The sequence below is a fragment of the Canis lupus genome, chromosome 7 (assembly GCF_011100685.1).
Source record: "Canis lupus familiaris isolate Mischka breed German Shepherd chromosome 7, alternate assembly UU_Cfam_GSD_1.0, whole genome shotgun sequence".
NCBI classification, from domain to species: Eukaryota; Metazoa; Chordata; class Mammalia; order Carnivora; family Canidae; genus Canis; species Canis lupus.
In genome coordinates, this window is record NC_049228.1 from 35,597,957 (window position 1) to 35,622,851 (window position 24,895).

Sequence of the window (24,895 nt, forward strand, 5' to 3'; positions counted from 1 at the left end):
TAGATGACACTATAGCTTATTGCTTTTGTGAGTGTCACCCAAAGTCAACTCCTAGTTCAAGGAAGATCTTTTTTAAATTTAAATAAAACATATGGCTTTACAACTAGTTCTTAATAATTCAAGACTCTGATGGCGTTCAGAAGATGGTGCACCTTCCAAAGTTCCTAGAATGAAAGCTTTGCTAAAGCCTGGCCCAAAGCTCCGAAAGTGCATACAAAATTGAGTGTGTCACACACGTGTGTGCATTTTCCTGTGGGAAGAATTTTTTTTGGGGGGGGGAAGAATTTTAATTAGAGTTTAGAGTTTCCTCTGACCCTCCTCCTGAGCCATTTAGAAAGTAGACTACTGCAATTCTAATCCCTAGTTACTCACACCTGAGTTCATGTCTTTATGATTTCTAAAAATGAATTAAGTTGAAAATAAAATACCTTCTCAGATATCACTTTCTGATGTGTACAAATTTCCTGCCCAGTTTGTGAATGAGGCAAGAGCTGGTTTTTATCAGCAGGAATGGATGGTCAGTCCCAAGGTATAGAAGATGTGTAGAGCCAGGTGGAGGGACTCTGAGGTCAGGCAGAGACGTGGGCAGTGGGTAAGGACCCCTGATCTTACAGATAGACTCAGAGATGCGAAGCAAGAGAATGTATCAGACCCTGGGGTAACAGTCCAAGAGTCAGAGCCCAGGAGCAAGTGCCTGAGACCAAAGTCCTAAGTGAGATTTCCATCTATGGTGGGGCGGGGGGTGGGGGGGACAATCCCATCCAAAAAAAACTGGCAGTGACAGAGAAGGAAGATGTGACCATGTTTAAAACAATTGCAGGTGCTGCTATGCACAGGTGTAACTTTGCCACTAACTGAATTTTAGCTTTGGTCTCAAGCCTCTATTTTCATATGGTAGCAAGAAAAGAAAATGATCTTAACAATTAAGTAGCATCTCTTTTGAAACTCACGGACTTTGGGGTGAATAAGCTCAATGGGGCTTCTGTCTCCCTTTTTTTTTTTTTAAGATTCAAATACATTTTATTAGACATGGGTAGGCAGGAGGCACCAGTGGAGTTCCCAGAGGGAACCCCACCTCCAGGAGGATTGGGGGGGTGGCTAAAAGGTTAAATCCCATCCAGGGATTGGGCACCCTGTCCATGCGGGACTGTCTGCTGAGGTCTGCTGCAGGTGAAAGTCATCACAAGTTCTCTGGGCATGAGCTGTTCGTGACTGTGGTTCCTGGGAGTTGGTGACCACTTATGCTTCTCCAGCCCCACCTCAGCTCTCACTGCTGCCAATCCCCTGACACTCATTCCCATCTTCCAGCAGGGTCCTCCAGAGGTTCTGGAACATCTCCATTCTCATCACAATGATGCTGTGTTTTAATTCCCTGGCACACAATAGTCACCCAATGAATATTTGTTGATTAAATGACACCAGGGGACCCTTGCTGTGCCCTTCCTCCCCCCTCAATTCTTTCTCCCTGCTACCAGGTGACAAAGCAGGGCCTCCGCTACCCTCACCTTGTCAACACGTGGTTCCTGTCAAAGTGAAGAGCACTTGCAGTTCCCACTATTAAAAAGGTGAACATTTCCTGCTTTATTACTGTGAGGTTGATTTTGAGAGCTGAAGGAAACCTATACAATAGGTACTGTTGTTATTTCACAGGTAAGTGACAATATCGAGGCTTCAGGAACATTAAGTCACTTCCCCAGGGTGGCAGCGCTATTCAGAGAAGCCCACCAGACTGGAGGGCTACAGCTCTTACCCTCTCTCTTCTACTCTAAACTACTGTTGTTGTGTTTGCTGTCTCGTTCAGATACGACAACAATGGCTATGTTGAAGATGTAGAAGTCAATTTCATTGTGTGGGAAATACATGGCAGGAATGACTACAGCTTTAATAATACTATGAAGAAGGTATGGCGTCTTTGAATTGAAATAGAACTTAGTACGCAATTAGACCTGCTGTTCTATTTTAAATCTATATGTAAATTATCTGAGGAAAATAGAACCAGTTACATGTGGGTAGGAAAAAAAACATGCCCTGTGTATTAAATTTTGTGACTACTGAAAATCATTTATGACAAAAGAAGCCTTGGTCATATAAAACAGACTTAAAGGGGTCAGAAAAATAAAATAATGTTTATAGTAGGGTGACGCAATCATAGGTGAACATTTTCCTTTTTCTCCACAGTGTATTCAGCGTTTGATTATTTATAGATCTTCCTCTAGCTTCCACATTCATCACACTTGTGCTACATTAAAAGCACACTCTCTAGGCTTCATCTCACTTGACTTCCTTGCATCATTTGACCCACTGACCTTGGCTTCACTGTCCCCACACTCGCCTGGTCTCCCTCCATCCTCTGACCGATTGATCTCGGCCTCCTCACTGACAACTCTTTCCACTTTGGCAGAAAAGCCCTACCACTCCCAGCCACCAGATTTCATTCCCATGTGTGGCGTTCTGGCCTAAGGGCCTTCCATCTTGGCAGAGCTTCTCCAAAGTTACCAGCATTGATTACTGCTTTTCCCCAGAAATCTCATGCTTAAATAAAGTTAGAGATAACTCCTTCCAAAGGAATTTTCTCATCTATCAGAGACCTTAATTCTCCAAGGAGAACCCACTCTGATAGCAGCCAAAAGGCAGTAAGTTCCACCTGATACCCTCTCCAGAATGTGCAAGAACTAACTGTCTTTCAATCGGGTGGTCAAACAAATCCACCCCACCACATTCCTCGTACACTTGTCCAGTCACACCCAAAAGTCACATCCAGAGTGTGAGTCCTTCCAGTCTACTGTCTCTTCATAGTCTCAATCCTTCTCACACCTGGGCCCAGATTCCCAGATTCCCATTACTCTCCATCTTCTCAAACTTTTCTAATATACTCTAGGGTTAAATGATCCTAGACCCTTACCCAGCAGACATTCCAAAGAGAATATAATTTTCTCTGTTTTTCTCTCAAATCAAGGGTACTCTTTCTCTCACCCTGTGTACGTAGGGATGAGCTGTGGAATTGAAGTGCTCCCTAACCCACAGTATCATCTCCAGACTACTATCTCCTCACCCTAATCACAGTGTCATTTGTTCAGCCCGTCATCCAGGTGTCATCCAACCCTACCTACTGCTGTCACATACTGAGAACTTGATGAGTTCTCCTCCTGCCCTGAAAGCAATTACAGTTGACTCCTCAGTTCTGAAGCCATCAAGTAGGGCTATTGCTAAGAAGCTTTCTACACAGGGATGACATTTCCCAGCCCTGTTTGCATCTAGGTGGGGCCATGTGACTGGCTCTCATGCCAGAGAATGAGCAGAAACGATATGTGTCCCTTCCAGGATTAAGTGCTGAAGAAGGGATCATATGAACCCCATGCTTCCTGTCTTCCTCCAGAGTCAGTCTATCCCAGCAACAATTAGAGATGGAGTAGATGCAAGCTGGATGAGAAGTGTCCAGTCAGGGGACTCTTCAAGGAGCCATTAGACAGAAAAGCCTAATCCATTGTTCTGAGGAGAGTCATCCATAAGAGCCATCTCAGCAGGGCCATCTGCACTGGACTATGTGTGATCAGGAATTCAACTGCAATGTGTTAAGGCCCTGAGGGGTGGGGTTTACTGCAGCATAGCAGAGGCTGCCTTGATCAATGCACTGCCCCCTGTTATAATTACATTTAAATTCAAACACTCTGGTCTCTGACTTCAACCTCCCATTCTCTAGCTCTTCCTCTTTTCCTCACACTGTCTAGATATCCTCAACATTGAGCCCTTTGCTCTTTCCCTCCCTGCCATCCCATCTTCTCTCTCCTTTTCCTGTCTAACTTTAGCTCCATGGGTCAGCCCTCCAGCTACCATCTTGCCATCACCTGCAAGTCACCTTCCCTGGTGTTGCTCCTATGAACCAAATGGCAACTTTAAATATCAAATCGTCCTGCCTTATCCATGCCTCTGTCTGAGCTGCCAATCACTTCTAGAAAAAAATAAAACTGCAATAACTGGAATTAGGAACTCAACTATTGGGAGTGATGACTTAAAACAGAATTAGTCAACTGGAAGAGGGGTCAGAAGGAAATGCCCAGAATTATGCATAGGGAGATAAACTGATTGAAAATATAGACAAGAACATAATGGAGATTCACTGCCTACATCTAAGGACTGGAGTCCTAAGAAAGAAAGGGGAGAGAGTACTGGCCAGAAGCAATATTTTCCCAAAAGATAAAAGACATCAAGGCACAGAAAAAGTAACCTGGATCCAGAAACACTACAGTAAAATTTCTAAAGAGAAAAACCTTAAAAGTGGCCAAAAAAAAAAAAAAAAAGAAAAATTACCCTCAAAAGAGTAGCTATAAGACTTAAAGCTGGTTTCTCTATAGAAATAATGCAAACCAGAAAACTTTGAACAAAATTTTTTTTCTTTTCCTCCCCCCTTTTTTTAGTGGGGAAGGGCAGATGGAGAGTGAGAGAATCTGAAGCAGTCTCAATACCCAGCATGGAACCCAACACAGGGCTATGATCTCATGACCCTGATATCATGACCTGAACCAAAATCAAAAGTCAGATGCTTAACCCACTGAACTACTCAGGTACCCCTGCACAAAAATAAATTACTGAAAGAAAAGAAATCCCAAATCTAAAATTCTATATGCAATGAAAATAGCCTTTTTTTAAAAATAGCCTTTTAAAGATGAAAATGAAACACCCAAGAAACAAAAAAATCCAATCATGAAATGGGCAGAAGACATGAACAGAAATTTCACCAAAGAAGACATAGACATGGCCAACAAGCACATGAGAAAATGCTCTGCATCACTTGCCATCAGGGAAATACAAATCAAAACCACAATGAGATACTACCTCACACCAGTGAGAATGGCAAAAATTAACAAGACAGGAAACAACAAATGTTGGGGAGAATGTGGAGAAAGGGGAAGCCTCTTGCACTGTTGGTGGGAATGTGAACTGATACAGCCATTCTGGAAAACAGTGAGGAGTTTCATCAAAGAGTTAAAAATAGAGCTACCCTATGACCCAACAATTGCACTGCTGGGGATTTACCCCAAAGATACAGATGTAGTGAAACACCGGGACACCTGCATCCTAATGTTCATAGCAGCAATGTCCACAATAGCCAAACTGTGAAAGGAGCCTCAATGTCCTTCGACAGATGACTGGATAAAGAAGCTGTGGTGTATATATACAATGGAATATTACTCAGCCATCAGAAAGGACAAATACCCACCATTTGCTTTGACGTGGATGGAACTGGAGGGTATTATGCTGAGTGAAGTAAGTCAATTGGAGAAGGACAATCATCATATGGTTTCACTCATATGGGGAATATAAGAAATAGTGAAAGGGATTATAAGGGAAAGGAGGGAAAATGAGTGGGAAAAATTAGAGAGGGAGACAAACCATGAGAGACTCCTAACTCTGGGAAACAAACAAAGGGTTGCAGAAGGGGAGGTGGGTGGGAGGATGGGGTAACTGAGTGACGGGCATTGAGGAGGGCACTTGATGGAACTGGGTGTTATACTATATGTTGGCAAATCGAATTTAAAAAAAAACAAAAACAATAAAGATGAAAATGAACAACAGATAATGCTCTAAAAGACATATGAAATTAGAAGAGGAAAAATTTAAAAGTTAAAAGAAACAATGAGATAAAAAAGATTCAAGAGAAAGTGGCAAATACTGAAGACAGCCAAAGAAGATCCAATACATAAGTAAATGGATGCCCTGAAAAAGAAAACCAGAACAAAGGAACCAAACCATTGCTTATATTCAAGAAAACATCTCTACCTGCTCTAAGTAAAAAAAGGCTTGAAGCTTCATATTGAAAGAGCATAGCAGATAATCAAGAATATCAGATCAGAAAAAAAAAAAAAAAAAAAAAGAATATCAGATCAGAACAGCCAACCCAAGTGGCCATGTAGGCAAAAAAAAAAAAAAAAAGGAAGCAACTTACATATAAAGAAAATAAAATTCTAATTCTTATAGCAATGCTTTATGCCAGGAAAAGATGGAGTAAAATGTTTGATACTAAAGGAAAATAAGCATAAGCTAAGGATTTTATATTCAGCAAAACCAATGACTCTAGAAAAGGCACAAACTGCTATTAATATGTAAAAGCTCAGATGATATTGTTCCCATGAGCCCAAGGCTAAATAATAACCTTCAAACCACCAAAATCACTAAAGAGATATCAACATAAGAACTAGAGGAAGCATAATGGAGTACAGAGTTACAAAGCTGAAGCAAAGTGAGGATGGAAAGGGAAAGAGGATAGTATATAGTAGATGTATTCTCTGACAGTATAGATATAATACAGCTATAAAATATGCTAGGAGAATATAAGAATATGAGAGTGTATACCTGGGGGAAATATAACTGTTTTTCAGTAATCACAATAGTGGGAGTAGTATTTGTATTAGTTATTCTGATCTTGTAAGGTATGTAATGTGAGATATTCTAATACTATCACTCTTCACCAAATGTTTTTGGCAAAAAAGCAGGGAGATATGCATGAAATATAGAAGAAGTTAGACAAAACATCCTGAATTTGATTAGGACTCAATGTAAACTCATGAGGTATTGGAAACTTATGTGATCTGGATATAAATACATAAATATATTGTTCAGAGAGAGACAAATTTTCCTACACTGTCCATTAAAATCCCTAGAAACATAACTAATCAATAGCAGTAAGTGTCCTCAGTTCCCAGATGGTTGTCTTAAAATATCATTTCCGGCTAAAAATAACTGGGGATTCTTAAATAGATAGCTGATTCCAAGACTGGGAGAGGAAATGTACACAATGAGTTTGGAATACTTTGACATATCCAATAGCAAGGAAGTATCAAAGACTACTAGGGTCTTGTCAAAAGTAATCAGAAGTTAACATGAAGAGGTTGGCCGAAGATGGGACAATTAAGATGAGCTTTCTTAAGGGTAGTTATTGCAATATTGCTAAAATCCATTAAATATGTTAAACCTATGAGTTCATAATGATTTTTTCAAAAAGATCACCTTTGGAAAGTGATAGGAAATCAACTCTTTATTTTTAAAACTGTCAAATAAAGAGAAAGTCACCAATATTTATCCTCAAATGAACTATACCAGAGGGTAACCAAATTGTAGAAAAGGGGAGGCATCTCTTTACATTTCTAGTTGACAAATGAAGAAAAAAAAAGATAGAATTAGAATATTACCATTTTAAACCCAAATAATAAAGGTTACTATAAACAGATTTAACAAATTTGACAATGAAGAAATGGATAAAACAGACAAATGCCTTGAAAAAAAAAGAATTTACCAAAGTTTCTTATATTCTTCTTTTTTTCCCAAAGTTTCTTATATTTTAAGAAAGAAATAGACATCTCTACTCTCAGATGGCTTTCCCGTCCACCAAACATTTAAGGAAAATTTTCCTTCAGCTTTTAAAAATTCTTCCAGAGTATTTGGGTGGGAAGAGCACTTTCCAACTCATTTTGTGAATCTAGGAGGACCTGATGAGGACCTTAAAAGAAAAGGAAATTATAAGCTAATCTCACCTATGACCACAGATTCAAAGCACCTAACCAAAACACTAGCAAATCAAACTCAGCAATATATTTAAAAATCACACATCCAGACAAGTTTTATTTCATAAATGAAGAGTTGGAATATCATTTGAAAGTTTAAAAAATCCACTATACTAACAGAATAAAGAAGCATAGGCATGGATTATTATAGTAGTTAAAAGTCATTCTGCTAAAAATTATTTATACATAACATTACTTTTAATATAAGTCTTGGAATTCTCAGGGTCTTGAGTTTAAGCCCAACATTCATTGGGCATGGAGCCTACGAGAGAGAGAGAGAGAAAGAGAGAAAGAGAAAGAGAGAAAGGAAAGAAAGAAAGAAAGAAAGAAAGAAAGAAAGAAAGAAAGAAAGAAAGAAAGAAAGAAAGAAAAGAAAGAAAATAACACCAAAAATAACTCTTGGAAAATTATAAGTATATAGTAACTTCCTTGACCTAATAGTATGTAAGTACAAAAAAAAAAAAAAAAAAAAAACCTTATAAAGCATCTTAATTAATAGTGAAAATTTGAAAGCTTTCTGAAGTCAGGAGTGAAACAAGGGTGCCAGCTATCACCACTTTTGTTACAACATTGTTTCTGATCCCTGTAATAAGCAAACAATACACAGTTAAAAGTATAAGAATTGGAAAGGAAGCAATAAGACTACCACATTCACAAATAACATGACCTCATGTGAAACACTTAAAATTAATAAGTGAGTTTAAGAAATTCTTTTCATACAAGGTCAATATACAATATATCCCCTGTATATCAGCAAATATTTAATAATGAAAAGAAATATATATTTTTCAATGACATTAAATAAATACTTAGGAATAAATTTATATACTTAAATGTGTGTGCAATTTTTTATTACATTTTTGTTAACTCCAGTTAGTTAACATACAGTGTAATGTTAGTTTCGGGTATACAATATAGTGATTCAACACTTCCATACAACAGCTAGTGCTCATCACAACAGGTGCACTCCTTAATCCCCATCACTTGTTTCACCCATCCCCCACCCACCTCCTTTCTGGCAACTACCAGTTTGTTCTCTACAGCTCTCTACAGAGTTTGTTTCTTGGTTTGTCTTTTTTTTTTTTCCTTTGATCGTTTGTTTCTTATATTCCTATTTGTACAATTTTTTTGGCAGAGTGGCTGTTTAAATGAAGCCCAGACGTGGAAGTCAATGACTGAGCTTAACAAGCACCTCCCACTAGAAGAAGCCTGGGGACCTGAGGTAAGGAAAATATTACCTAGCAAATCTTATTTACAATAACTAATTTGGCATTTCAGCATTAACAAAAGTTTGATGGAAACATTTTGGATTTAATTTTTTTTTTTTTTTTTTTTTTTTTTGCAAATCAAATCCAACTTTTCTATTGGATTAATACTGTAATTTCAAAAATGCATCACCTTAATTTCTGTTTGAGCTTCCAGTGCTCCTGTGTTACTAACAATTTTGTATTAATCTTTTTCTGTTGAAAATCTGTGTTTACAGATTTACTAAATATCTGACAAACATATTGAAGCATTGACTCTAAAGTAAACACCCGAACTTTCAATTCTTATACAACTGAAAGATCATTTCTGAATGCCAGCTATTATTCCTATACTGCTTTCAATTTTTTTCAATCAAACTTTCTTGAATTGAAATTAATTTATGTTATTTGGAGAATCAGTATCTCATAATAATATCTCATAAATAAAAGTGACCTCTATGATACCTAGCCTATAAAATCTAAACCCTACAATAGGAATGTTACTTTGCTTCTTCATCAGAATCTGTGCATGTCAAGACAGAGATACATACAATTGTACTATCCTCTGTAGTCCTAGCTCCAAACATCCCACTTTCCATCCACCACTCCCTATCCTTCTGGCAACATAACCCTAGAACCTTGACTCTAACAATCCTTTCAACAATCATTCAAAATGACCCCACCCATCTCGCCCCAGCCCCAGGTTCTCTCCTTGCTTTTTATGCAGCTGAAATTCCATGGTCAGTAATTATATCACTCTATTAATGTGTACCCTCAATTCCTTCCTCCATCTCAGTTCTTCAGACTTGTGTGGCTAAGTCACAGCCCTAGTTAAATCTCAACTATCTGCCTTGGCAGCTGACTGTGGTCAGAGGAATATTGATTTATTTCACCTTGATTTCATGATTAAAACAGTTCTGTAATACGGCCCAACAAACATAAAAGTATTTCTCCAGTTCATTCCCTTTTCCTTTCTAGGTATTGCATACCTTCTCCTCTCTACAATCTCCAACACTTCTTACCGTACAGAAGGACCTCAAGGTTTTTGTCTTTGTTTCCCATTCAGAACTATAAGCACTGTTTCTCTTATGCTATTGGAAAACCAGGAGACTTAAATCAACCATATGAGATAATCAACAAGTCTAACTATAACCATTTAGTTTGGCCCGAGGACCATTCTGGAATGTATGTGTTTCGTGTGAAGATCCTGGATCCAAACTATAGGTGAATATAAATATTTTATTGTTATAGTTTTAACATTTATTTAAAGGGATAATGATGAGATCAAATGAAATTTCTGCTCTACTCTACAAAGTCCAAAAAAGGTATTACACTAAAACATGGCAACATTACATAAGGCAAGAGGGAAGAAAATGCCTAGTAGGAAAAATTAAAATGCCATAGAGTCTGGGGTCACCATTACTAAAAGAGGTTGACCAACTCAAAAAAATATCTGCATTCCCATGTTCATCACAGCATTATTACAATAGCCAAGACATGGAAGCAACCTTAGTGTCCACTAATGAATAAATGATAAATAAAAGGTGGTGTATATATAAGTATACAATGGAGTATTATTCAGCCATAAAGAAGAAGGAAATCCTTTATCTCAAGAAAGAAGAAATATCTCAAACAACTCAACTTTGAACTAGCAAGGCTGAAAACCTTCCCTCTAAGATCAGGAACAAAGATGAATGACTATGAACAACTCTTCATAGAACTAGAAAAAGAACAAACAAAGCCAGAGTTAGTAAAAGGAAGGAAATAACAAAGATCAGAGAGGAAATAAATTTGAATAGAGACTAAAAAGATAATAGGAAAGATCAATGAAACTAAGAGTTGGTTTTTGAAAAGATAAATAAAATAGACAAAATTTTAGCTAGCCCTAATAAGAAAAAAAGAGAGAGGACTCAAATAAAATCAGAAAATAAAGAGAAGTTACAACTGATACCAAAAGAATATATAGGATAAAAGACTACGATGAGCAACTATATACCAATAAATTAGACAACCTAAAAAGAATGGGTAAATTCTTAGAAAAATACAACCTACCAAGACTGAATCATAAAAAAAAAAAGAAAAAAAAAAAAAGAAAAGAAAAAAAAAAGGAAAACCTGATCAGACTGATTACTAGTAAGGAGAGCAAATCAGTAAGAAAATAAATAAATAAATAAATAAATAAAATAAATAAATAAATAAATAAATAAAACCTCTCAACAAACAAAAGTCCAAGACAAGATGGCTTCACTGGTAAATTCTACCAAACATTTAAAGAACAATATCCTTCTCAAACCCTTCCAAAAATACAAGAGGAAGGAATATTTATAAACTTATTCTATGAGGCCAACATTACTAATACAAAAGCCAGACAAGGATACCACAAGAAAAGAAAATTACAGGTCAATATCCTTGATGACCATAGATATAAAAATCCTCAATGAAATATTAGCAAACCAAATTCAACAATGCATTAAAAAGGATCATATGCTATAATCAAGTGGGATTTATTCTAGGGATGCAAGGATGATTCAACATCTGCAAATTAATCACTGTGATATGCCACCTTAACAAAACAAAGGATAAAAATCATATGATTGGGGTACCTGGGATCAAGCTCTGCATCAGGCTCCCTGCATGGAGCTTCTCCCTATGCCTCTCTGAGAAATGTCTCTGCCTCTCTTTCTGTGTCTCTCATGAATAAATAAATAAAAATTTAAAAAATCATATGATCATCTCAATAGATGTAAAAAGCTTTTGACAAAATTCAACATTCATTTATTATAAAAACTCTCAACAAAGTGAGTGTAGAGGGAACATACCTCAACATAATAAAAGCTCTAAATGACAAGTCCACAGCTAACATCATACTTAATGATGAAAAGGTGAAAGCCTTTCCTCTAAGATCAGGAACAAAGATGAGAAACAAAGATGCCCCCTTTTATTTTTATTCCACATAGAATTGGAAGTCCTATCCAAAACAATTAGGCAAGAAAAAAAATGTTTTAAGCATATAAATCAGAAAGGAAGGAGCAAAATTTTCACTATTTGCAGATGATATGGCATTATATTCTGAAAACACTAAAGACTCCACAAAAAACCTGTTCTCATCAACAGCCTCATCTATGACTACAGCAAAAAGAATAAAATGCTAGGGTATAAATTTAACCAAGGAGATGAGAGACCTAGACAAATAAAGACCTAGACATGATAAAAGAAATTGTAGAAGACACTAATGAATGGAAAGATATTCCATGCTCATGGATTAGAAGAACAAATATTGTTAAAATGTTCATACTACCCAAAGAAATCTACAATACAGACTCAATGCAATCCCTATCAAAATTGCAATGGCAATCTTCACAGAATTAGAACAATCCTAAAATTTGTATGGAAGACAAAATAAAAACCAAAACAGCCAAAACCATCTTGAGAAAGAACACAAGGAGAGGCATCACACTACTTGATTTCAAATTATACTACAAAGCTATAGTAATCAAAACAGTATGGTACTGGCAGAAAAACTGACACATACATCAATGGAACAGAATAGAAAGCCCAGAAATAAACCATTCTTATGTATCTATTCATTACAAAGGAGAAGAATACATATATAGCAGGGAAAGGACAGTCTCTTCGATGAGTGGTGTAGGGGAAACTGGAAAGCCACATGTAAAAGAATGAAACTAGACCACTGTCTCACACCATACACAAAAATTAACTTAAAATGGATTAAAGACTTGAATGTAAGACCTTATACCATAAAACTCTTGGAAGAAAACATAGGGAGTAAGCCCCTTGACTTCATGACTTAGCCATGATTTTTTGGACTTGACACCAAAAGCAAAGGCAACAAAAATGAAAATAAGCTAAATAAATGAAAAAGCTTTTGTATAAAAAAAAAAAACTACTGTACAGCAAAGGAAACCATCAACAAAAAGAAAAGTCAACCTATGGAAATCACACATCCAAAAAGGGGTTAGTATACCAAATATACAAAGAACTCCTACAATACAATACAAAAACAAATAATCCAGTTATAAAATAGATGAAGATCTGAATAGACCTTTTTCCAAGACATACAGATGGCCAACAGGCATATGAAAAGGTACTCAACATCACTAACCATCAGGGAAATGCAAATCAAAAGCTAAGGTATTATCAGTAAGATATCACCTCATACCAGTTAGAATGGCTATTCTCAAAAAGACATGAGATAACAAGTATTGGCAAAGATGTGGAAAAATGAGAATCCTGTGCACTCTCGGTGGGAATGTAAATTGGCACAACCACTATGGAAATCACTATGGAGTTTCCTCAAAAAGCTAAAAATAGAATACCATATGATCCAGCAATTCCTCCCCTAGATAAGAAAATGAAAGAAAATGAAAACACTAACTTGAAAAGATGCATCCTCATGCTCATTGCAGCACTATTTATGGCAGCCAAGATATGGAAACGATGTATGTGTCCATCAATGATGAATGGATAAAGATGTGAGATAGATTCCATTTTATCTACATATATAATGGAATATTATTCAGCCATAAAAAGAAGGAAATCATTTGCTACAACATGGATGGACCTTGAAGGCATTATTCTAGAGTCTACTTTGGTTTGAATCCTAATTTTGCCATTGGCAGATATGCCATCATAAGCAACTTGCCTAGTCTCTGAGCTTCTTTCTTTATTTGTAAAATGAGTCTATAAAACTTATTTCATAATATTCTGAGAATTAAAGTACCTGGGTAAAAATCCCTAATTTTGCTCAATCAAGTTAAATTTCTTTCTTCTCTCTCCTCCACATGAAAATAGGTGAAATGTTATCATTAATGTTTATTTAGCTCTGTCTTGTCTCATCCCAAGCAACCTGCTAAATCATGAAAGATACTCAGTAACTTTAGAAATAATACACGGTGCCCTATATCAAGTTCCCAACACTCTTAGCTTCCTGAGTCAGCCTATATCAGGTAAACATCACAGGCTCTTTGATTAGAACAACCTAAATTCAAATCCCAGCTCTGCTACTAACAACTGTGCAAACTTTTGCAAGTAGGTTAATCTACCTGAGCCTCTGTTTCTTCATCCAAAAGAAAGGGTTGCTATGAGGATTAAGCAGATAATTCATGTAGAGCATTTGGTACGCTGCCTGGTACATAGCAAATGCTCAGTTAGTATTCATTTTCAATAAGTACTAATGCTCAGTAAAACATTATTATTATTATTATTATTATTATTATTATTATTATTATTATTGCTGTCCCCTTGGGACCCACTATCAAAACGATGTGAAGATATTAGAAGAGCGGTGAGTTTACACTGACAAACTCAGAAATCGTGCAGCAAGCTGCCCAAGCCACACGTATGGAAAAATCACCACAGCTATGATGTCACTCTATTCTCTCCATTATTGAGAAACTGACATCTTCATCAAGATTATCTTAATGATAGATCATTACCATTAAGATTTGGAGGGAGTCTTTTAATATATTGAACTTAATTTAATCTTTAATATTATTTTTCTCATTTGCAGTTTTTGTAACCTGACAACTGTATTTGCAATAGAGACCTTTGGAATGATTCCCAGGTAATGTCTGCTGCCTAATCAGACTTTTGTGAGGGAAGTTGTAAAACAAGGGGTGACAGCCAAAACAGCAAAGGCACCTGTCCCCCATTTCTCTGGGACCCTATGTGTGACATCCTCAAATTGTATGTATCAATTATCCCAGGGATACAGCAGGAAGGAATTTCTGAGAATTGTTTGTACAGCTGGGTCCCATCCCCTTAGCCGCCACTGTCTTCCCATCACACATGTCTAACCTCTCCTTAAGGAGATGATAGGCTGCAGATCATAGGCTACAGAAGGGAGGACTGTGAGGAGACAGTGGCCATGCCCCATTGACCCTGAGTCAGTCCTCAACCACTGACCATCATTCTTTTTTTATTATTATTTAAATTTAATTAACATATAATGTATTACTAGTTTCAGAGGTAGAGGTCAGTGATCCACCAGTCTTATATAACACCCAGTGCTCATTACATCATATGCCCTCCTTAATGCCCATCACCCAGTAACCCCTCCCCTCCAGCGACCCTGTTTGTTTCCTATGATTAAGTCTCTTATGATTAGTCCCCCTCACTGATTTCATCTTGTTTTATTTTTTCCTCTCTTCCCTTATGATCCCATTTTGTTTCTTAAATTCCACATGTGAATGAGATCACATGATCATTGTCTTTCTCTATTTCACTTAGCATAATATCCTCTAGTTCCAAACATGTCATTGAAATGGCAACATTTTATTCTTTCTGATGGCTAAGTAATATTCCATTGTATATAGACCACATCATCTTTATCCATTCATCTGTCAATGGACATCTGGGCTCTTTCCATAGTTTGGCTGTTATGGACATTGCTGCTATAAACATTGGGGTGCAGGTGCCCCTTCAGATCACTACATTTGTATCTTTGGGGTAAATAACCAGTAGTGTGATTGCTGGGTCATAGGGTAGCTGTATTTTTAACTTTTTGAGGAACCTCTATACTGTTTTCCAGAGTGGCTGCATCAGTTTGCATTCCCACCAACAGTGTAAGAGGGTTCCCCTTTCTCTGCATCCTTGCCAACATCCATCATTTCCTTACTTGTTAATTTTAGCCATTCTGACTGATGTGAGGTAGTATCTCATTGTGGTCTTGATTTGTATTTCCCTGATGCCAAGTGATGTGGAGCATTTTTCATGTGTCTGTTGGCCATTTGTATGTCTTCTTTGGAGAAATATCTGTTCATGTCTTCTGTCCATTTCTTGACTGGATTATTTGTTCTTTGGATGTTGAGCCATCATTCCAATGCATCCAGGAATCAGGTAGTAAAGGCACTTTCCTGGATTCCAGTTTCCTTGGAGAGCAGAGTAAAAGGTCGTAATGCTAACACTGGGATCACAAATGACTTTGCTTCTCTGTCCTACGCCTGGTTTTTTGTTTTTGCTCTTTTGTAAAATATTAAACAAAATGAAAGACAAACAATGAAGTTATGCATGGCCCTACTTTAAATATTACTGACTCCTTGATGTTTTGTGCCAGTGGAAGATTAATAGTGTAAATAATCTACAAATGAGATAAGCCACTCGTTATTTCTAAGTGACTTTGGGAAACATCTATGGCCTTTGGCAGTGACTTCTCTTCCTCACTAGATTGCTATGTTTGATTTAGATGAATATTAAGAACATAAGTGCATCCAAGTACCCCCCACCAGAAGGGGACTTGATGAGTTGGAGAGAGGACAGTGAAGGAGGATTTCACCTGTTTGCCCCAGCTCATCTCCTGGAGCTGGATTCCAGCAGCTCCAGGGAATATAGTGCAGCCTAGGGGTCTTCCATAGGTTAGTGACTGCAGCTTGGTCTCCGTTACACCTGAGCTGTGAAGTGGGGACAGAAGCAGAGCAGGGGTTAGCTAGTGGTGACCACTTTCCTACCGAGAAAGCCCTTTTCATGAGCAAACAGGGACTGGAGATCAAGCTGTAGGAGGCAAAGATCTTGGTACTTCCTTGTCCTCTAGTCCAGTACTCAAACACATCCCCAAATTTTTCACTGTGTCCTTTGGAGTTGTTAGCATATAACCAACCAACTCCCCTAAATCTTCAACCATCCTCTGAACTCTCCTTCTAGGTCCCTCTAACCCCTGCTGCACTGCTTCACTTTTAGCCCTCTAGAGTAATAGCTGTTTATTTTCCATTGATCCCTGGGTGCCTCAGGGTGCCATTACCACCTCCCGACCATTATCTATCCTGGGTCTATTAAAACAAAACAAAAAAAAAATTTTTTTTAAACACACACCTTTTTTTTACTTACTATTTCCTTACATTTCAAAGTGTATTACTTCAATAATACTTCTAGTACTTCTTTACCCCTCTGGGATTTGCTCCCCACCGCCAACCTCCAACTACCTACTTCCTCTGATTACACCTGAGCAGCCAAGGATTGGTAAAGAAAGTTACACAACAGGGCAGATTAATCACCAACTTCATATAGGTTGCCAACAATACCTGAGTCTCTCTCTGGTCAACCAATATCCCCACTCTCCATAACTACCTCAGACCTTATCGAATCAGCTTCCTCCTTGGACCATCTTTCCTTAACAAACATCAGGTGAGCTTGTTCGCCATTACAAAGACATTAGGAGGCTGCAAGAAGGAACACTCCTGATTCCTGATTCCAAACTCATAAACCTAATATCATCTATATCCATTCTCTCTTTTTTCCATCCTGTTACAATGAAAGATTATTCCTCTTCTTTAAATATAATTCTTCTACTTATGCTTTGAACCCTCTTACTTTCCACTTTCTAAGGAAACTTCAAAGCAATTACTTTTCTCTTTTATATATTCAACTTTCCCTCTTAATAAGATCCTCCCCATAGGCTTTTAATCACCCCCCAAGGTTTTTTTTTTAAGATTTTATTCATTCATGAGAGACACAGAGAGAGAGAGACATAGGCAGAGGGAGAAGCAGGCTCCCTGCGGGGAACCCGATGCAGGACTTGATCCCAGGACCCCGGGATCATGCCCTGAGCCAAAGGCAGATGTTCAATCACTAAGCCACCCAGGTGCCCCCACCCCCTGTTTTAAATTTAAATAAATAAATAAAACCGCAACCTCCTATCTCCCTCCAGCTGCCATTCTCTCTCCCCCCTCTTTTGTGAGACAAAGTTCTCCAAACGCTTGTCTACATAACCTCTTTTTCCCTATATTTTATCCCTTTTTCTCTAATCCACCCACTCTGCTCTTTGTCTTACTACTCCACCAATGACCTGCCTGCGTTGGTTTCTGAATTAAATAAAACAGCCCCCTTTCCCAGTCTTGAAGCACTGGTCTCAAGAAAGGAGATGAACCTTATTATTCAGCCTGGCCCTAGCTGTTTAGTGTCTCTCAAACCTTTGCTTGTCCAAGATACCTTCTTAGTACTTTGGGTCCCCTAGTAGTTGAGGGTGTGCCAAGACCTGTCAGTGTCGCAAAGAAGACCCTCAATCAGCACCTGGATGCAAGCTAATTGGAAGCTGGACCCTCAGGCAGCAGCCTTTAAAGTATGCAAATAGAGCTCTTTCAGGAAAAGACTAGGAGATGAGTGTTTTTATCTGCTCCCCCTGCACCAAGTCTTGGGTTAATAGCCAGTTAAACTGAGTTTGTTTGTTATAATCCTATACTACTAGAGAATGTGAGCTCTGCCGGCCACCAGAGCCAGGCAATAAAGGGTACGTCCCCTAGTCAGCAGCCATAGCAGTTGGGGCACCAGACATGTTCACAGCTCCTTTCAGAAAGATACCGGTGACCTAGGTAGAAGCAGAGAGGGAACATCAAGATGGCACCTGCCACAGTCCCCAGTCTCTGGAGAGGATTGTAGCCAGTCCCTTGATTTGTGTTAAATCAGGAACCTAAACTTCAGGTTGCAGCTTTTAACATAAACAAATAGGCCTCTTTCAAGGAAAGACAGAGATGGGCATTTCAGTCTGCTGTCTCTGTGCTGAGGGGGCAAAAGGGGGGCTTAGCCACTGCAAGTCCATGGGGCCCTTTTTGTTTGCTATAACCTTGTGGGTCTCATAGACACAAGCCCAGTTGGCTTTCAGAGCTAAGTGTTTGAGGCACCCGTCCCTCAGGTGGAACTCTTGTAAGTTGGGCCTCTAAACATTGAGTCCAAACTCTTTACTCTTCAGGAGAAGCTGGAGTTGAGAGTTCCCTCCCAGTTGTATGTTGCTATGCTGGGTGTGGGATTTACAGTGAGACTATCCTAGTTTCTTCTACCCATTTTGATGTGCCCAAATGTGTAGATGTTGCTCAGCTAGTTTCTAGATTTCTTTTGAAGGGAACTGTTCCATAGGTAGCTTTGGCATGGGTGTGACCATGGAAGGTGAGTGGATGGAGCCTCCTATGTCACCATCTTGAACTGGAACTGGCCTACACTGAACCTGATAGATATTTGCCTGTCCTGATCTTACCTCATGTTTCATTGGTGTTGACTTTTCCTTTGTTTTTTTTTGTTTTGTTTTGTTTTTTACTTTTTCTTTGACTGCTGTATTGCTTTATGGGTTTTCCTAAACTTCTATAGTCACTCTTTCTCAAGTAAAGAAAGGCTTGACCTCCTTCACCATCCAGTAAATATTGATTTCCCTCAGGGCTCAGCACTGGTCTTGGGAGCTTCTCACTTTGGCAAGCTCATCCATTCTCACGGTTTCAGTAAGCATCTATATACACATGACTCCTGAATCATATCTCTAACCCATCCAGAGCCAAACATCCCACCGTCTATTAACTTCTTCTCTTAGATGGTTCAAAGACTGGTCAAACTGCACATGTCCAAAAATGATCTCATGATCTTATCACCCATCCCCTTCCCCCATTATTTGTCCCACTCTAAAAGGGATCCATCTGGGTAATTGCATACAGCCCTACGAGTCATCATTGCACAGCTCCAAGAGAATCCATTCACATGGGCTATAATAAGAATGATGCCTTCTGACGATGAACATTGTGTGGCAACCCATTTTTCAGATTTCCTTATCTCAGGAAAGAGCATATTGAACCATACAAGCCAAACACCTATGAGTCAAAAAAAAAAAACCCAAACAAACAAAACCTGGGGTTGTGTTCATTTCTCTATCTTCAGCTCATCCAAACAGTCATTGGCTCCCATTCATTTAATCTCCTGAATTGCCCTTGAACAAATCCACTTCTTACCAACCCCATCACCACCACTCCAATCCAAGGTACCATCGTCTCAGATGGGAACTACTGCAGTAGACACCTGACAGATCTCCCCTCATTCATTTCTATTTCTTCTGGTCTACTTTCTTCACTAGAGCCAAAGTGATCTTCTCAAATGCTAATTTTATAACTTGAAATCCTTAAGTTTCTTCCCATAAAATGATTAACTCTTCAACATGGCCTACAAGACCTTCCATGATCTGGCACTGACCTGTTTCTCTAATCTCATATTATATTCCCCTAATCTTTTCCACTCTAGACTCACCAACCTTCTTTCAGAAGGTCCCATACTCCATACTCTGTCCCACAGCAGGACCTTTGCACATGCTATTTCTTCTATCTGGCAACTCTTCCTTCCCTTCTTTATCTACTTAACTTCATGAACCACATTTCTACTTAATTCTTCAAATTTTAGGATAATCATCTTTTCCCCCATGGAGGCATTTCTTGACTGTATCACCAGGTTAAATCCTTCCTACAGTAAGTTTTCATTGTGTTGTATATCTCTCCTACTTAGTTCTTATGACAAGTGTAAGTTTATATTACTTTTCTCATCATTGATTAATAATTATGTCTCCACTAAAACACAAGCTTTCTAAGGATGGGGAGCATGTCAATTATTACAATTATTGTTTTTTCAAGCAAACCTGGCTTATATCAGATGATTTGTTGAGTTAGTTAATTAACTTCCAAGAAGGAAACCATTCACTGGAACCAGGTTAAGCATGTATTCCCATAGGAGAAAGGTCAGAGTAAGAGGACTAGGGATCTTGGGAAACTGTAACACTGCAAATAAATAATTATGGCTTAAAAGGGAACCAAAAACTAAAGTCAGATACCAGGACACCAAATAGAAAGTACCACAGTGTTTGGCTCAAGCAATAAATAAATAAATGGGGAGGCACCAATGCAGAGTGCCAGGTGAAGAGGGAGATGTCTGGCACCCAGCTTAAGATAGCATCTAATAAGTGGTATACACACACACACACATACACACACACACACAACCCTGGTTGACCCTCAGGAACCTCCAATTCAATATACCCAAAAGTAAACCAACCATATGTATTTACACACTCTCACTAATGTGTTCTTCCCTCTGAATTTCCTCTATCAGTGAATGGTGATAGATAGCATCATAGTCACCTCATTCCAAAACTTGGGAGACATCCGTTACTTGCAAACCCCACATCTCAAAAATCCAAGATCAATCCAGTCTAACTTCTAAATCTGTCTGCTTTTCTCCATTTCCTCAGCCACTAATTTACTAAAGATCACCATCATAATTGCATTATTACAAAAACCTCATAACTGGTTTTCCTCCCTCTACATACATACTTCCCATTCATCCATTCTTCACCCTACAATCAGAATCATCCTTCCAAAATCCACACCTTGTAGTTTAATAAAAGCTGTCTCTCGGGGATCCCTGGGTTGCTCAGTGGTTTGGCGCCTGCCTTTGGCCCAGGGCGCGATCCTGGAGTCCCGGGATCGAGTCCCATGTCGGGCTCCCGACGTGGAGCCTGCTTCTCCCTCCTCCTGTGTCTCTGCCTCTCTCTTTCTCTCTCTACATCTATCATGAATAAATAAATATTTTTTAAAAAAAAAGCTGTCTCTCTCATCTCTAACCACCTCTCATTCTTGATCTCTACTACTCTGCCTACCAGTTCTAATCATGCTGAATTCGCTTTAGTTCCAGAATATCTAGAGTGATCTTAAGGTTTTCCCATGCCTCTGTGACTTTGTGTGTGCATCTCCCTTAGCCTAAAACTCTATGCCCACCTGTTTCTTCCTCTACTTCCAGGTATTTTTATCTAGCGAAGCCATTTTAATGCCCCTAATCCTACTCCTACCCAGCTAACTCCTACCAATTCCCAGTTCAAAGGTCATGTGCACTGGAAGGTCTTCCTTGATGTCTGGCCCCCATGAATTTTATTTTTTCTCTAATTCTATTGATCACACTATTTCCCTCCCTAGTTGACCTCAAACACTAAGAGGCAAACATCCCGAGGGTAGACAGGATGTCTTACCCTTACACTTTACCTTTATGCAGCTTTCTGTCAGTGGCATAAGAGCTAGCCATTCAAACGTTGTTTGACTAAATAAATTAACAAAGTGAATGATAACTTCTAATGACTTTTTTTTCTTATTTCAGTCCAAGTGGCTACCTGGTTGCTGCTTTCCTCTTTGTCCTGATGCTACTATTCTTCAGTATTCTAGTTTTGAGCTATTTCCATTATATGAGGATTTATAAACAACAGATTTATGAACCAATTAACAGATATGAAAGAAAACAAAAGACTAATTAGGAAAAATGGAAGTTTGTTTAGTATGGATATATATAGAGAGAGTGTGTGTATATATATTTATATTACGAGTGTGTATGTGACCAAGAAATACTAAGGATAAACACATAGTATGTGCTTATCAACAAAACAAGCTTATCAACACTCAAGCCCCTGAAAAATGTTTTTAAATTACCCCAAGACAAATATTCTCAGATCTATTGTGTGTTATAAAATTAATTTTAAGGTGTTTGCCCTTACCTTAACATATTCTATATATTCTTACATGGCTTTTTACAAATTAAAAGAAAAGAAAACTAAATTTAGCTATTAAAATACTTCCTAAGAATGAATGTAAATTTTTGAAAGTGTATAAGTGTGTCAAATGTTTTATAAGTGGGGTGGGGGGGGGGATACAGGGAAAGGCTGGATCTCAAGACCTGAGCTTGACATGACCCAAAGTCAAGAGTTGAACACTTAACCAACTGAGCCACCCAAGTGCCCCTGAAATATTATTATTTTGCACGAAACTTTTCATATGAAACCTTCTGAAAAAAGCTTAATGTGTCCTAAACCTTATATGGCTATAGCTAATTTATGTATAAAAAACTTAATGTGTCCTAAATAGTTTTAAATATATTTCAGAAGTTTTTCTATTGGTAGATTCACACATGAAATGTACAAATTATATTGAAAATGAGAAGCTGATGCTCTAAGTTTTAATTTTAAGTTTTAAAATACGATTTTCAAAAAAAATAAATAAAATAAAATAAAATACGATTTTCATGTTCAACATAAGCTTCTTAACTTGTCCAAATGTTACCACAGCTTTCAAACAATTAGTGTTTGTAACAGTCAGAGTTCAACTAGAGAAGCAGAATTTGTGGGAAGTGCATATGTGTGTGTAAAGAGATTTATTTAAAAGAACTGGCTTATGTGATTGTTGAGACTAGCTAAACTAGTCTGAAATCTATAGGACAGAAATCCAGAATAGAAGATCACAAAAAATATAAGAGCAAGATGGAACTCCACGGACACAGATCAAAGCTGTTGTCCATAACTTGAATTTCTTATTTTACTAAAATCAAGAACAAGACAAGCATACCTGCTACTCATCACTGTTTTGAAAGTTCTGACATTACGTGAGGAAAATAAAATAACCACTATAAATACTGGGATAAAGGATAAAATCCTCTCTTTCACTAATAAGATCATATGCCTAGGAAACCCAAAAGAATTACTAGATTAAAATAATTTGATGGTTCAATATGAGGTAAATATTTAAAACTTAATACTTTTTCTAGGGGTGCCTGGGTGGCTGAGTTAACTGTCTGCCTTCTGCTCAGGTCATGATCTCAGGATCCTGGGATCAAGCTCCACGGGATCCCTGCTAAGCAGGGAGTCTGCTTCTCCCTCTGTCCCTCCCCCTGCTTGTGCTCTCTTTCTCATAAATAAATAAATAAAGTAACTTTTCTCTAAAATGTTATATAACAGCAATAGAAATAATAAAAAGTAATTTATTAATTGTAGTGACAAATTATATAGAATTAAATTTAATATAAAATGTGTATGACATACATGAAAAAAATCTGTAAAATATTTATTGAAAGAGGTGAGACAAAATCCGACAAAAATATTTGATAGAAAAAAAAAAGCAAAACCACTTAATAGAAGTGAGAGCTAAGAATAGTCATTTTACAAAGGAGCATACCCAAATATCCAATTAACGTATTTAAAACAATTGTTTTCTAGTGCTTACTATGTGCCAGGAATTGTTCTAATAATTTACCTAACCTTCTTCAACAATGCTCTCAGATGGGAGTATTATTATTCCATTATAGAGATGAGGAAACTGGTACAAAAAGGGTAAATAATTTTAGTAAGGTCACACAACTGATAAGAGATGGAATTCATACTCAGGCACACTGGCTCCAAATCCCACATTTATCCTCCGAGAATGCTCGACCTTACCAGCAGTCAAAAAAAAAAAGAAAGATGCAAACTAAAGTTACAGGGAAGCTTATACTCTTCGCCTGGGTGCACAAACTTAGAAGAATAATACCCTTAGGAAGGAATGAGAGTCAGGGATGGGAAGGAAATTCTCCTTTTCAGATTTATTTATTTATTTATTTATTTATTTATTTATTTATTTATTATTTATTTATTTATTTATTTATTTATTTATTTATTTATTTATTTATTTATTTAGAGTGTGCATATGGGGGGGAACAGTGGGAGGGAGGGAGAGGGAAAGAATCCCAAGCAGACTCTGTACTGAGTTTGAAGCCTGACATGGGGCTTATTCCATGATCCTGAGAACGTGACCTGAACCCAAACCAGAGCCTGATGTTCAATCAACTGAGCCACCCAGGTGCCCCAGGAAGGAAATTCTCTCACACTTCAGAAAGAAAAGCAAATTATTTCAGCTTTTATGGAAAGTAATCCGGTAAGTATTAAAAATATACATGCTCGTGGACCCAGAAATTTCACTCTTAATAATCTATTTATGGAATGAGACGGGATGGGGAGGACCTATATATATACATGCTGTATCATTGGTTGTCATGACAAAACTCTACGAACAAAGAATTAGCCTATTAATAGGTGAATAGTTAAATAAATTATTGTACATTGATCACATAGATCTGTACTAGTTGATTTAAAAGATTTTCCACACGTTTTTGTTGAGAAGAGCAAGCTGCAGAGAAGTAGTCACAGTATGACTTTATAAACAAAAGAAGAGCTCTGTTTACCAGGGTAAGAAATGTGTGGAAAGATACTTATCATCTTGTTAACATTGTGTGCATGCAGACATGTATGTCACTGTGGGAGGGGAAGTGGGGATATACCAAGAGATGTAGAGAGGAAGTTATAAACCAAACCCTGAAAACCATGGAAGAGGGAAACAAAAGAGGAATAGCATGTAAAACTTTCTCCTTAACGTAGAACAGGGCGTCTGTGCACAAAGCAAATGAAACGATCATCATCACCCAACCTAAAATGATGTAATTACAGGTGATACTTGCTTTCTTGCTATTGTTTCCCACCGCATTGAACTT

The 24,895-nt window shown here is 37.8% G+C and overlaps 1 protein-coding gene and 1 long non-coding RNA gene across 6 annotated transcripts in view; one reads left to right on the forward strand and one right to left on the reverse strand.

Annotated features, from left to right (window-relative positions):
• CATSPERE (catsper channel auxiliary subunit epsilon) overlaps positions 1-23,134 on the forward strand; it is a 199,070-nt gene extending 175,936 nt beyond the window's left edge. Inside the window, exons 18-23 of one of the 5 annotated variants that reach the window (XM_038542744.1) lie at positions 1,802-1,901; positions 8,695-8,781; positions 9,870-10,027; positions 14,334-14,387; positions 19,967-20,031; positions 21,707-23,134. In XM_038542744.1, the coding sequence (XP_038398672.1) occupies positions 1,802-1,901; positions 8,695-8,781; positions 9,870-10,027; positions 14,334-14,387; positions 19,967-20,031; positions 21,707-21,747 (505 nt within the window). In that variant the 3' untranslated portion in view covers positions 21,748-23,134. Of the gene's footprint in view, positions 1-1,801; positions 1,902-8,694; positions 8,782-9,781; positions 10,028-14,333; positions 14,388-19,966; positions 20,032-21,706 lie in introns of those variants that run through there. The other 4 variants (XM_038542746.1, XM_038542743.1, XM_038542745.1 and 1 more) reach the window with 4 other exon arrangements.
• Positions 1-24,895, reverse strand: part of LOC111096702 — a 53,545-nt gene that overhangs the window by 19,402 nt on the left and 9,248 nt on the right. The window contains exon 2 of the long non-coding RNA XR_005362232.1: positions 16,098-16,212. This is a non-coding gene — a long non-coding RNA (uncharacterized LOC111096702). The remainder of the gene's footprint in view (positions 1-16,097; positions 16,213-24,895) is intronic.